Source organism: Otolemur garnettii, unplaced genomic scaffold, assembly GCF_000181295.1.
Source record: "Otolemur garnettii isolate 467f Iridium unplaced genomic scaffold, OtoGar3 scaffold00003, whole genome shotgun sequence".
Classification (NCBI taxonomy): domain Eukaryota; kingdom Metazoa; phylum Chordata; class Mammalia; order Primates; family Galagidae; genus Otolemur; species Otolemur garnettii.
The window spans coordinates 18,785,510-18,800,611 of NW_003852398.1; the positions used below are offsets into that span (position 1 = coordinate 18,785,510).

General features: G+C 37.2%; 1 protein-coding gene across 2 annotated transcripts in view; it reads left to right on the forward strand.

The window, feature by feature from the left end:
• The window catches only part of SOX30 (SRY-box 30), a 35,619-nt gene that overhangs the window by 10,264 nt on the left and 10,253 nt on the right, over positions 1-15,102 (forward strand). Inside the window, exon 4 of one of the 2 annotated variants that reach the window (XM_003782001.2) lies at positions 2,471-2,963. The exons of the other annotated variant lie outside the window; for it this stretch is intronic. Within the exon in view, the coding sequence (XP_003782049.1) occupies positions 2,471-2,963 (493 nt within the window). The remainder of the gene's footprint in view (positions 1-2,470; positions 2,964-15,102) is intronic. 2 annotated transcript variants of the gene reach the window in all.

Below are 15,102 nucleotides of genomic sequence, written 5' to 3' on the forward strand. Positions count from 1 at the left end.
CGCCTTAGCCACTTGAGCCACAGGCGCAATGCCATCATACTTTAACCTCATGCTTAGCAACCTAAATTTTGACATTTAGGACTCTACTCAACAGTAATGAGGAGCCCTTCATTCCTTATACTTCCATATAACTCACTATGTATCTATTTTTTCTTGCAAGATAAATGCTGTAGGTAGAAGATCTATGTATCTAATTTTTTTACCTCAGACAAAAACAGTGCCAGGCACATGTTAGTTGCTTAATGAATATTTGTCAAATTATATGAATGTTTGCTTACCGCTATGTGCCTAATTGCCACCTCTTCCTTCATAGGAATATAGAAAAGACCATTTGGTAAAAGATGCATCCCTTCCTTCTTCAGTAACTGAAGCCTTATCAGTGGTTCTGTATGGCTCTTGTAATCTGCTTTTCCTTTGCCTAGGAAAATTATATTTCTTTACCGAAGACTTAAGAGTTTATTGTACTGGGTATGGGAAAAAGAAATCTGCACTAGAAGTATATTTTTGAAGCAAGTGCCTTCAGTATAGTGACAATCGAGTAATAAAATTTTGACAGATTTTACAAGTTAGCCTGGCTTCCTAGTTGTTAAAGGAGGTTTAGATCTTATACTAGGTCAGTAGTAGAAATACTATCAGCTCTAGGCTCATTTGTTTACCCTTTATCCATCCATACTTTTCTTAACTATTTTTATTAACCAGATTCTGTGCTGATTATGGTGGTGATGGCATACATGCAAATAATTAAAAAACTTACACTATTTCGTAAGTGACAGATTTAAAAGGTTTGGAGGGAACATGGGAAAGGGAAATTACCTTGTGCTTGATGAATCAGGAAAGGCCAGATGACGGCCTGTGCCTTACAGGTGGAAGGGCTTGTCCTGTAACCTTATCCACTGAGAATCAGGACAGCTTCATTTATACCCTATTTCTCTACTTTACTGGGCCAAAGGCCATTTGGAACAGCGGGATATGGCTCTTAATTCCCTACTTCCAGCTTTAAGAGGGGCATAATCTACCTTCTCCTGAGAGATGGAAGGAAAGGGAGGTCTTACCTGGATACGGCTGAAAAAAGAAGCACATTTCTTTTAGCTTCTGACAGAGATATTTCTGATCACAGATTCCATTTGTGGACTACATCTTTTTTTTTTTTAAGACAGGATTTTGCCCTTATCACCCAGGCTAGAGTTTAGTGGCGTGATCATAACTCACTTCAGCTTTGAACTCCTGGGTTCAGGTGATCCTCCCACCTCAGCCTCCCTATTAGCTGTGATTACAGGTGTGCACCAGCACACCTGGCTAATTTTTCTGATTCTTTACAGAGATGGGGTCTCACTGTGTTTGCCCAAGCTAGTCTAAACTCCTAGCCTCAAGTAATCATCTCACCTCAGGCTCCCCAAGTCCTGGGATTATAGGCATGAGCCACCACACCCACCTGCATCTTTTTTTATTAACAAACAGCTAACTATATCAGAGTAAACTGGATCATGACTCTATTGCTATAGCATCTATTAGTATTTCTTCAGGAAGTTAAATTTAGGCTAGCTGTGTCATTTGGGTAACTCAGTAATTCAATTAGCAGTCTTGTACTCAGGAATGGGAAAATAAAACTCTAATTGTTTTCCTATCTTTAAAAATTCTGCTCTGTAATGTAGTACTATTGCTGCAATGGTTGACCTGTGACAAGTCCTAGTGTCACTTGGAAATTTCCTTCTGTATTCACATTGAATACAGTAGAGTGAAACAATTTTAATTGTTTCCTTAAGTTTTATTTAACTAAAAATTAAATGTCTTTTATAATTTAGTTTAATATAGAGAGGTTTATAAAATACAAGAAAAATGATCCACACTACTACTCTGGAACCCCTATTAATATTATACAAAGTTTAATAGTTTACTATTTTAAATCACACACAAGCTTTATGGGTATATAAAGTTTTATACCCTGTATATAAATTAATATATTTAGATAAATAGAAAATTTAAATAGTAGGCATTAAATGAAAGTCTAGCTTTTCTTACTGCCCCATTGTCCTGTCTCCTCTCCTAGATGATGGCTCCTTAAAGATAATTACTGTCAGTAGTTTCATATTATATTTTTAGAAACACATACATGTGCATACCAGCATTCATGTATATTCCATTCTTTTAATTTATTAATCAATAATTTTATTCATTTATTTGTCCAACATACATTTGTTGAGAGTCTGTTCTGGGCCAGGCAGCTGTATGCCTTGGTGATACAGCGCTTAGAGTCTAGCTGGGAAAGAGAAACAAAAAATATAAATAAATAAGGAAACAAGATGACTTCAGTTTATTCAAAATGTTATAAAGGAAATAGAGTGGTTTGATATGATGATGCTATTAGATAACATGGTTAATGAAGCTGCTTGTATAACTTATTAAATTTTACCAAAAGAAGAAAAACATGGAGTGACTCAATTCTTGATTTACGTTATTGTTATTTCTAAAGGTGATGCTCCACCTGCCATCCAGCTGCCCACACCTGCAGTCCAGCGCCCAAGCTCCATCACACTTTTCCAGCCCAGTGTCTCCAGTACTGCCCAGGTGTCCGTCCAGGCTCCAAGTCTGCCCCTCCGCCCAGCACTCCCACCCCAGCGTTTTCCTGGGCCTTCCCAAACGGACACTCATCGGTTGCATTCTGGAGCCAATCGCTCTGTGAAGAGACCAACCCCTGTCTCTTTGGAGAGCACCAACAGAATTCCAACTAGTGCAAGTACTGCCCATGCCAGATTTGCAACCTCAACCATCCAGCCTCCCAAGGAATACTCCAGTGTTTCCACTTGTCCCAGAAGTGCTCCAATCCCTCAGGCCCCACCCATTCCACACTCACATATCTACCAGCCTCCTCCCCTTGGCCATCCAGCTACTCTGTTTGGAACACCACCGAGATTTTCTTTTCATCATCCTTACTTCCTACCTGGACCTCACTACTTCCCATCAAGGTAAATGAAAAGTTTTTTCCTTTCACCTAAAAATATAGCTAATGAATTTTTATTTCTGAAGCCATCTCCTTTTTACTGAAAAGGGGACTTCCTCAATTTTGCTTCGATTTGTAATTTAGAGGCCAAATTCCTATAACTCTCTATATCTAAGCCAGGTGTCCTCAAACTATGGCCCGTAGGCTACATGCGGCCCACCTAGGACGTTTATCCGGCCCACCAGGTGTTTTTGCCACTGCTGCCTGTCCTGCTTAGCAGCCAACTTGTCCCGGGGCCCGCAGTCCAGCCCTCCAACGGTCCGAGGGTCAGTGAACTAGCCCCCTGTTTAAAAAGTTTGAGGAACCCTGATAAGCTAATAGATGAAGGGGACCAGATGGGGAGGGTGGGAAGCTAAAAAGAGTGCATGCCCTACCTAATTCAGCTCTAGGTAACTCTTGCCTCAGGAGAATATAAGCTGTGATGTCAGATATCATTTTTCATGCAAAACAACTATAAGGGACCTAAGATCATTTAGTCAAATCCCCTGATTATGTAGAGCTATGCTTCAAGGTCAGACTTTAATGTGTATATAAATCATGTGATATTTTGTTAAAAATGCAGATCTTGGCCAGACAGGTGACTCCTGCCTGTAACTCTAGCACTCTGAGAGGCTGAGGTAGGAGGATTGTTTGAGCTCAGAAGTTCAACATCAGCCTGAACAAGAGCAAGACCCCATCTCTGAAACAAAACTAGAAAAAGTAGCTGGATGTTGTGGCAGTAGTCCCAGCTACTGGGGAGGCAGAGTCAGGAAGATTGCTTGAACCCAGCAGTCTGAGGTTGCTGTGAGCTAGGCTGATGCCATGGCACTCTTGCCTGGGCAACAGAGTGAGATTCTGCCTCAAAAGAAAAAAAAATGTGGTGGGGCACAGTGGCTCACACCTGTAATCCTAACATTCTGGGAGGCCAAGGTGGGTAGATTGCCTGAGCTCACCAGTTTGAGACCAGCCTGAGCCATAGCGAGACCTTGTCTCTAAAAAAAAAAAAAAATAGCGGGGTATTGTGACAGGTGCTGTAGTCCCCGCTACTTCGGAGGCTGAGGCAAAAGAATTGCTTAAGCCCAAGAGTTTGAGGTTGCTGTGAGCTGTGACACCACGTACTCTACCAAGGGCGACAAACTGAGACTCTGTCTCAAAAAAAAAATGCAGATTCTGATTTATTCGGTGTGGAGTATAGTAGTTTATAGTGGGATGTAGTGCACTTGATATTCTGCATTTCTAACAAGCTCGGAAATGATTGCCAATTCTGCTGGTTTATGGACCACACTTTACGTAGCAACAGTATAGAGAGCACTTGGTCTAAGAAAGGTTAAATGAGGCAGCACCTGTGGCTCAGTGAGTAGGGCGCTGACCCAATATACTGAGGGTAGCAGGTTCATAACCCAGCCCTGGCCAAACTGCAACAAAAAGTAGCCAGGTGTTGTGGTGGTTGCCTGTAGTCCCAGCCACTTGGGAAGCTGAGGCAAGAGAATAGCCTAAGCCCAAGAGCTGGAGGTTGCTGTGAGTTGTGACACCACGGCACTCTACCCAGGGCAATGAAATGAGACTCTGTCTCTAAAAAAAAAAAAAAAAGAAAGGTTAAATGACTACTTCAAAGTTACACACTCTCTTAGTGTCCTTTTTACCAAACCAGAAAATTTCTTAATTACCAAATGTCTTAGGAAAACAAATTTGTAACTTTTCATTTTGGAATGATAGAATTAGCCTCTACTTTTCAATTACTATTAAATGTTTAAAGAAAGATGGTTCCTGTTGTGATTGAAATGTTAAGCGTCTGAACACCAATCTTCTATTGTTACTTACTTAAGAAGTAAATATATTCTCCACTAGGGCATACCTACCGTTAAATGAAACAACTTTTGAGGCATATATTTGTGTTGCTTCAATTCATAATGGGATTGCTTCCTTTTAAGTCCTTAGCTGTAGAGTGGAATCAGGTGCAACTAGGGGATTAAATCAGGAGAAGGGAAGATTTTGCTATCTAGGGTTTATTTGTTTTGTTCTGTTTTGTTTTTTCCTGTTGGCTTTACTCATTTTATCTTTTGCAGCTTTCAGAATTATTTTTAGTTCAAGGGACCAAACTTCAAGAGACTCCTAAGCCCAGGGGTTGATAATCTCTTCTCACTGCTACCTGCCAGGATCTAGGACAGTGGTTCTCAACCTTCCTAATGCCTCCTAATGCTGCGACCCTTTAATATAGTTCCTCACATTGTGGTGACCCCCAACCATAAAATTATTTTCATTGCTACTTCATAGCTGTAATTTTGCTACTGTTATGAATCATAATGTAAATACAATTATGCAGGATGCATTTTCATCGTTACAAAGGAGTGGTGACCCACAGGTTGAAAACCGCTGATCTAGGATTTAATAGGAGTTTTGAAGAATTTTACAAAATATTTCCTAGCTATAAGGGGAGTATTAAGAATATAGATGATAAAAAATATATATAGATGATATGTATAGATGAGTAGATTTGGGAACACTTAACCTTAGAATCTTATAGTCTGTAACTAAATTTGTAGAAATTTAATCTGTTACATAATTTTATGATACTGAAATGTCTTGGGCAGTCTTTTCACAGGAAAGGACAAAAAAGAGAATGGGATGTCTAACACAATCTTACACTAGCTGTTACTGTTTTTTTGAGACAAAGTCTTATTTTGTCACTCTTGGTAGAGTACTGTGAAATCATAACTCACAGCAACCTTAAATTCTTGGGCTCAAGTGATCCTCTTGCCTCAGTCTCCTGAGTAGCTGGGACGACAGGCACCTGCCACAATGTCTGGCTACTTTTAGAGATGGTGTCCACTCTTGCTTAGGTTGGTCTCAAACTCTTGAGCTTAGGCCATCCACCTGCCTCACCTCCCAGGATGCTTACAGGTGTGAGCCAGCATGCCTGCCCCTAGCTGTTACTTTTTTTTATTTGCTGTATTTTCTTCTTTTTAGTGGTTGGAGAGTTAGACATTTTTATATGTAAAAATCCTTCAACAATTTTAGGACTTGGGTATATTGCTTCTTACATTTTCAGATAAATTGATCAGGTGTTAAATAGCTTTGGCAAGGTTACACAATGGCAGAGCCAATATCAAAGCATTGTCAGTTTGATTTTGAATTTCGTATTTGTTTTTGTTGTTTTTTTACTACATGAGTAAGACTTCTCAAAGCTCTTCTTGACTGGCAGGTATTAGTTGCTACCAGAAAATCATATTAAAAATATGTACTTTTGAATGGAAAACTCAATATAGTCAAATGGACTTTGGAACAGGTAATAACTTGCTTATATTTGAAGTAGAAAGGCTATCTTTCTTACTCATGGCAAGGCTTCTAGGATTTAGTTGTTAAAGTACAAATCATCTGACATCTCAAGGAACATTTTCAAAGGAGGCTCTTAGAAGTAGGTTCTTAAAAGACAGAAATTATACCTTTTAAATAGCAATTGCTATTGCCAATTAATAATAAAGGTATTAAAAGAACCAAATGAAGTGAGTAAGCATTATACTGAATTTTAATTCTTTTAAGAATGTCAAAGCAGTACATCAGCTATAAACACTAAGCTATTTTGTTTTCCATAATAGAAGGGAACTTTTATAAATTATAATAAGTTTACAATTTGTAAGTCTATGTAAGTCTACAAAATAATAATATAAATTTTAAATTAGTCTTTCATTTGTTTTTCTGATTTCTATGGGTCTGATAGCTTTCCCAAAGAAATGGATAATATTATTTATGCTCATCTAGATAGTATATTTTAGTAAAATTTAGCCTAGCTAAATGACAAAATTGATTCTGAATTTTTCTGTTCTCCCCGCTGAAAATGAAATCTTATATAAAGAGTATTTCTTCCCTATTCTAATCCATATATACAAGTATGTTGAATTATCTATCTCAATACCATAATGTAATGGGCATTTGAGATATATATGTATTGTGTATATGTATATATTTATGTTCATTATTATTTTTAAAAAAAGGTTTTTACCAAAAAGTCTATTTCACTTTGTGTATCTGGAGTAAAAACCAAGTAGTTTAGGTGGTTTAGTCAAGGAGTCCTTTCTTTTCAGTTAGTCTTTTATTCTTTAATCAAGGAGTCATTTTATAAAAAGAAAGAAATTCAAAAGTGCTAATCCTTATCTCTACATAGGTTTATAGGAGTAAGGCTAACATCTTATTCCTGCCTTCAAGTCTTAACCATCTTCATAATGTGTTTATTGAAACACTCTTTCTGTGTACTACATTGATTCTATAGACTAATAATTCTTCTTTTCTGCCCACCCCACTTCTTTCTTCTTCTTGAAATATGTTTTTGTGTTCACATTAAGGCAGATATGTTAAGATCTTCATTTTGTTGACCATGAAGTAAAGAAAAACATTTTTAAAAATCTATTGCAAGTAAGAATTTTGAGAGGATATGAAAGATAAATGAGGATTTATTAACTTAAAATATATAGAAAATACACTTGGATATATATAAGGTAGGGAAGGTAAGTCCAAAGAATTCCTGGACAGAAGAGATTGTGTTATTAGTCTAGTAATAAGAGAGATTAAAAGAAAGAAAAGAACATAAATGACAATGAGAACAAATAAGTAGAAAAGAATAGATCTGAGCACATTTTTCTACACACTAGTAAACCCATCCTCCATTCTTAGAAATAGGTCTTCATTAATCTGATGGAGAATATTTATCTTTATTTTAATAAGTATAGATTACAGTTTTTATTTGTCTTGAGTGGCAAACATTTTCATTAATAATCACACAAGGTCTTCCCTGTTGGGCTGCTGTGGCATCCAGGAGGCAGCAGTTTTTAAATATAACAGTCTGGGCTGCTGCTGACTGAAGTGTTCTTAATGTCTGCCTGGCGATATGAAACTTTTGCTCTATTACCATGAAGAGATTAAAAACTGTCTTCCTGATCTCTTGAGTTCAAAAGTGGCAGACAAAAAGCATGAGCACTAAAATAAGTTAGAATTATTATATTTCGTATATTTGCTTGGTACAACTTTATGAACAAAAGTCCAAGTTTGTAATTTAGTTGGCATTTAAAGTGTACCTGGTAATCAAAGATGTCAGATAATTAAGTCTATAAAATCTTGAATATCTACATGGGGACCACTTGTATTCACTACACTTAATAAAAAGACTAGTATAATTTACAGATAAGGTCAGCCTGGAACCAGTAACCTTTCAGTCTGCAGTTTGCTGTGTCTCTTTCTTTTCACTGGTACTTTCATATCTTCAGTGTCCATGTGTCATTTTATGATAACAGGTTACAAAACACTTGATATTAAAGGCCTTTGGTCTAGTTCTAGACTCATAGGGCTTGGTTTTATCACTTAGATAAGTTGGTCTAGACTTTTTCTTCTGTCCATAGACAATCTCTAATGTCTGGCAACTTAACAAGAGGAGCATCTGAGCTATCCTAAGTTGTACAGGTCTGGCTATGAGCCATTTACATCTTGTGAATTGACAACCATGGGGGTTAGTGTCAGTACTATTTTAAGAAATGTAAGAATGTCTTCTGTGGACAAACCATAGTGTTTGCAAATAATGTTGCTCCAGTATGTCACTCAGAAATCATCTAGCTTTACTTCTGTTTTTAATGCAAAGGGAAAATGTCCTTCTAGTGACTTTACCTGGGCAAAAGATAATTTTTGAGCTTCTCAAAGGTTTTTTCTGTATCCAGTTGACTTACCAATAGAAGAAGCAGTGTGATGTGTTTCTTCTCTGGTTGTGGATGTCACATCTTTCTTCTGGACCAGTTTCACCAGGCACTCACATTGGCAGAAACAAAAATGAGTTCAGTTTCTTTGGTATGATTTAGATGTTGGCACAGCAGCCAATAATTAGATTGATTAGTTAGTGTGGCCAGGTTTGAAAGACTGGAATACAGAGATGCCAAGTTTGTGTCTGATCTGCTGGAAAAAACAGTAAGGGTTAGTGAGAAAAAGGCATAGTTTGAAAAAAGGAGCTATAGGGAAAGATAAACGGGAGAATGAGGTAAGTTAAGGCAATTTCCACTCAGCTTCCAATGTGCAATTTTTAAAGGAGGAGGCTTAAAGAAGTATCTAAAAGAACCATTTGGGGAAGTTTTAGAAGACAAAAAAAATTTATAGAAAAAGAATGGGGTTTCTTTTTCTTTGGGAAAAGCTTTCTACTTCAAGAAGTCATCTGCTTCAGGGGCCTGGGAACTGGCCTTGGACATTTTTACTTTCAGTTCACCTATAGGGGATGTCTTCTAATTGTTAGTGGAGTTTGGCATGACTTACAGGAATCTAGGATTTCTTTTTCATTGAGTGACATGTATAGGTGGTTAACAGTTCTTCATAAGGATGTTTCCAGCAAAGTGACAGCACATGTCATCTAAGAACCTTGGTGTACATGTGATCTCTTGGTCAAACAGGATGACAAGGCCTGTCGGTTGGTGGAGGCCATGCTCTTTTCACCTGTTGATATTGCTTCAAGGATATTAGTTAGCATCTCTATTTAGCTAGTCATGGTATGTAGCATTGTTCACTTAAATCCCCATGGTGTTCAGTCACTACAAAAATAGGTTTATAGATGCCATAGGCATGGGATGATAGAACACTATTTCAAGGGGGTTAAACCATGTCTTCTAATTGGAGTATTCCAGATTTTATAAGGGCCAACAGTAATTTTTTTGGCTTCTGGCTATTTAAATGCACTGTTTTGATAGACTTTTGTAAAATCATTTTTATTTTTAGATGTTTACATTTTACTTGCCCTGAGGAATGAGAATGCGATGGGATATGAATTAAAATAAGTTCCCTAGACTCTTTGTAAGCAAGTGGTTTAAAATGGGTCTCCTATGACTGGGCACAGTGGCTCACATGTGTAGTCCCAGCACTCTGAGAGGCTGAGGCAGGCGGATCACCTGAGTTCACAAGGTTGAGATCAGCCTGAGCTAGAGCGAGACCCCATCTGAGTGTTGTGGCTCATGGGTACCTATAGTCCCGGCAGCTACTTGGGAGGCTGAGGCAAGAGAATTAATTGCTTGAGTGCAAGAGTTTGAGGTTGCTGTGAACTATGACACCATGGCACTCTACCAAGGGTGACAAAGCGAGACTTTGTCTCAAAATAAATAAATAATAATTAAAAAAAAAAAAAAACGAGTCCACTGATTTGACTCAATCTATAAAGGAATGTTAGAACATGAGATAATCTGTTACTAATTTTTTTTACTGCTGTTGTAGTATCAGCATATCTAGTTAAACAACATTTACTCATTCACTAAACAGTAAACAACAGTGAGAAAAGCTTAAATCTGGAGGTAAATCTGTAAAATCAATTTAGAGTGTCAAAAAAGGATAGTCTGAGCTTTTAGGGGCCAATTTCCTCCAGAGATTTAATGACATTTATAGTGCACTGGGAAATAATTTGGTCAGAGATATTATAGATCCCAGGGTAATACCAACTGTATATTTTTTTCTTAATTATCCCCCATTTGCACATATCTCTATATGATGGGAGACAAGTACAAGTCAAAAAGTTAAAAGGAGACTAGGGAGTCCATTTAACCCAATATGCAATCTATTTGACATTATAGATTTACTGGCAATAGGAGTGTCAGTAGAAATTAAGAAATAAGATTTTTAAATTGTGTCAACTGTTTGGCAGACTTTAAAGGCACATTTGGAGTCTGTGTAAATAGTGGCAGTTTTTCCTCATGTCAACGTGCAAGTTCTACTAAGGGCGAAGTTCAGCAGCTTGCGCTGACTTTATAGTAGGCAGAGAGTAGTATAGCCAGTTATTATACTACTTTTGAAATAACATTTACAAGAGGTGTCACAAAAAAGAAATAATTCTGGGTTGTTTAAAGGAATATCTGAGAGATTTTCTCATGGTTTTGAAATTATATCAACAGCTATAAGGCAATCATGTGAGATGGAGTGGGAGAGGGTCTCTATTGTTAGGGAGCAGTAGGAGTGTAGCTGGATTTAAAGTGTTGCAATGGTGTGAAATAATGGAGGAGTTGGTTCATAAGGCTTGTTTGTGGAGGGGTCTGTTGTCCAGTAGAGACATGCTGTGTTTTGTGAGCTTTTAAGAGAACAGACACAGCATGGAAAACATGGAGATGAATAGGGGAACCTAATGTAAGGGCGCTGGCTTTGTTAATTAGGGTGGCAGCTGCTACCACTGCGAGTGGGCATGGGGGGATGCCTGCAGGCACAGGATCTAACTGGCATAGAAAATACATTATAAAACATATCTGAGAGGAAAAGGGGTGCTTTAAAATACTAGCAGAAATTGCATTGTTATCATGGCAATATAGATGGAGAGGTTCATTAAAATTAGGTAAGTAGGCTCGGCACCTATGGCTCAAGCAGCTAGGGCGCCAGCCACATACACCTGAGCTGGCAGGTTCAAATCCAGCCTGGGCCCACCAAATGACAATGATGGCTATAACCAAAAAAAAAAAAAAAAGCTGGGCATTGTGGTGGGCACCTGTAGTCCCAGCTACTTGGGAGGCAGAGGCAGGAGACTAGCTTGAGCCCAGGAGTTGGAGGTTGCTGTGAGCTGTGATGCCACAGCACTTTACCCAGGGCAACAGCTTTAGGCTGTGTCTCAAAAATAAATAAATAAATTAACTAATTAAATAAAATTAGGTAAGTAGGCTCAGTGCCTGTAGCACAGTGATTATGGTGTCAGCCACATACACCGAGGCTGGTGGGTTTGAACCCAGCCTAGGGCAGCAAAACAACAATGACAACTACAACAATGACAACTGCAACAAAAAAAATAGCTGGGCATTGTGGCAGGCGCCTATAGTCCCAGCTACTTGAGAGGCTGAGGCAAAAGAATCACTTAAGCCCAAGAGTTCGAGGTTGCTGTGAGCTGTGATGCCACTTCACTCTACTGAGGGCAACATAGTGAGACTCTGTCTCAAAAATAAAATAAAATGAAATAAGGTAAGTACAGAGCAGGAAGTGTGGTTAATGTTAATTTAAGAGTTTCAAAGGAATTTAATGTTTCTTTAGGCCAGAGAATAGGTTTTGGATACTATGAGGAAGGAGGGAATATAATAATTTAGTGAGGACAACAAAATTAGAAATCCATTGGGGACAGTAGCCAGTTGCTATTATAAATTTACATAGTTGTTTTTTAGTTTGGGGAAAAGAGATGGACAAAACTGATTTAAGGCATTTGGGGGAGTTTTACAGTGCCTTGAGATATTTCATGTCTTCAGTAACAGTATTCTGTACTTACTAGAGTTTAGAATTAGAAGCTTTATGGCCTTATTTAGTTAAAGTTTTTTAAAAAAATGACAGTGCTTATTTTTATTATAGAGTAAAAGATTAATATACTAAACATAAGTGGATCTCTGGGTAAAGTTTATAGCATTTAAGTTAGTTTAGATATTGAGAGAATATTGAAAGAGAGTCATGGTATTTTTTAGGTGTTCAGATATAAATTAACTAATAGTTAAAGAGAAATTATGATTCAGAGTGTAACAGAATAAAAAAGAAAATTGAGTAGAAGTCAATTGTATTCTTAAAGTTATCTGAATTAAATTTACGAGTTGGTTTTTAGCTTCTCCTTTTTTTTTTTTTTTTTTTGAGACAGAGTCTCAAGCTGTCACCCTGGTAAAATGCCTGGCATCACAGCTCACAGCAACCTCCAACTCTTGGGCTTAAGTGATTCTCTTGCCTCAGCTTCCCAAGTAGCTGGGACTATAGGTGCCAGCCACAACATCCGGCTATTTTTTGGTTGGAGTTGTCACTGTTGCTTAGCAGACCCAGGCCGGGTTCAAACCCACTACCCTAAGGGGTCTATAGGTGCCACCATAGCTTCTTTATAAAATATTTGATTTAAGAACTTATTATTTTAAACCAATTGATTAGAGCTTTTTAAATATTACTTGGTAGTAAAATATCACATACAAATGACAAACATAGATATAGACGTGCAGAGAGAAGTAGTTTTAATAATTTTACAAAAAAAAATTTTTTTTTTTTGAGACAGAGTCTCATTTTGTCATCTCAGTAGAGTGCTGTGAGTATCTAGCTCACAGCAACCTCAGACTCCTGAGCGCAAGTGATCTGCCCACCTCAGCCTCGGAGAGTGCTGGGATTACAGGCGTGAGCCACTGCACCCGGCAGTGTTTACAAAGACTTTTTACTTGTTGGCTTGTAAATATTATTTTTTATTACAGACTATTAATCTTTGAGTTACTTATTTTATTGTTTTAAGTAATTACTAAGTAGGCAACAATTTTGCCCTTTTGCAGGACCTTGTCATTTTTGTAAGCATTTGTTGTTTTTAGGAATTTAATACTTACAATGTGTACAGGTAGGCATTGACAGAAAGTAGAATACTCAGTTATTTTAGAAATGAAAGATTCTGTTTTTACTATAAATCTTGTCTTTAGCTTTCAGATGTTCATGATTAACTTAAGTGCTGATTTTTTTTCCTTTACTTAACCATATAAGAAAAAGGAACTAATGGAGAAAACATAGAAATCTTTGCAAACTTCTGAAAGTTGGAGTTTGCATCTTTCAAAGTATAGTTAACTATTTTTGTCTGATGCAGACATTTGAGGCTTTTAGCTAAATTTAAGATGATTTAATTCTTTAATTTTGTTCTAGACTTAGTTTGTCACAATTTTTGAAGATGGGATCAAAAATTTTGCTCAAAAACTTATTTAAAAACTGTGGTGTATTGGAATCTGAGAACTTATCCAAAGGCCTCAGTTGCAGTGAGAGAGTAAACAAGTCCAGCAGGTACCTCACTTGGACTCTCAGTGCTTGAGCTCTCTGTGTTCCTAGGAGTCTCTGGGAGTTCTGTCTCAGAATTGACTTTTGATAAAAATTAAATTTAACGGAGTTTAACTGAGCAAAGAATATTTCACAAACTGGTCAGTTGAGTTAGAATTGTTTTAAAGAGATTCTAATGTTGAGAAGATTCATGGACAGAAAAGAGAAAGTGAGGTATAAAAAAAATAGCTATTGATTATAGCTCAGTATTTACTTTACTTAAGTACATTTTGAACAGCTGGCCACCGTTGATTAGCCAAAATTGAGTAGAAAGGAGTGAAGATGAATGGAGCAAACTTTACTGAAGACAAACAGCTGATTTTTTTTTTTTTACTTTGTAAGTAAAAGCAGTAAGCATTAACTAAGGTTATATAATTAAAGATGCAAGATGTATTTTAAGAGGTGGAGAACAGTGTTCACAAGATCCATAAAAGAAATGTATTACTAGTCATGAACAAGATGTAATTTATAATTTTTTCCAGTCACATTTTCTAGGGTCCCAGCTTCTCAGCTAACTATTCATACATAAATATCTAGAAATCTCATATATTTCTATAGAATATAGGAAAGCAAAAGTTGTGCACAGAAGGGAAAAGAACTAACGAACAGTTTAAGTTATAAATATCAAACCAGAACAGATTCATTCTCTGCCCAAGAATCGAACATAGGCCCAGAAGTGCATTAATGTACATAGTTACTATTCAATAAAAGAATTAAAAAAAAAATCGAACATAGGGCTGCTAAGATGAAAATATAGAACTTTAACCATTAGGCCATGAAGCAAACTGGCCTGTCATTTATTCTTACAGGGACAGTATTCAAAAGATTTTTTTTTCTTTGTTTTAAATCAGATATTTGCTTTTTAATTTTGTCAAGAGAATTTTTATGGCTCGGCACCTGTGGCTCAAATGGCTAAGGTGCCAGCCACATACACCTGAGCTGGAGGGTTTGAATCCAGCCTGGGCCTGTCAAAACAACAATGGCGGCTGCAACCAAAAAATAGCCAGGTGTTGTGGCGGGCGCCTGTAATTCCAGCTACTTGGGAGGTGAAGGCAGAAGACTCGCTTGAGCCCAGGAGTTGGAGGTTGTTGTGAGCTGTGACATCACAGCACTCTACCCAGGGCAACAGCTTGAGGCTCTGTCTCAAAAAAAAGAATTTTTAGGATTAGCCATAACATGTGTCTTTTTAAATCTAATTTTTATATTAACATAAAGTAATTATTCCAAATAAGAGACCTCTAAAAGTTTTTAATAACATTTAGAAATCTTTTAATTTAAAGGATCTATCTATGGCCATTAATTACAATGGTATGTATATTTTAAAAGCAACTCAA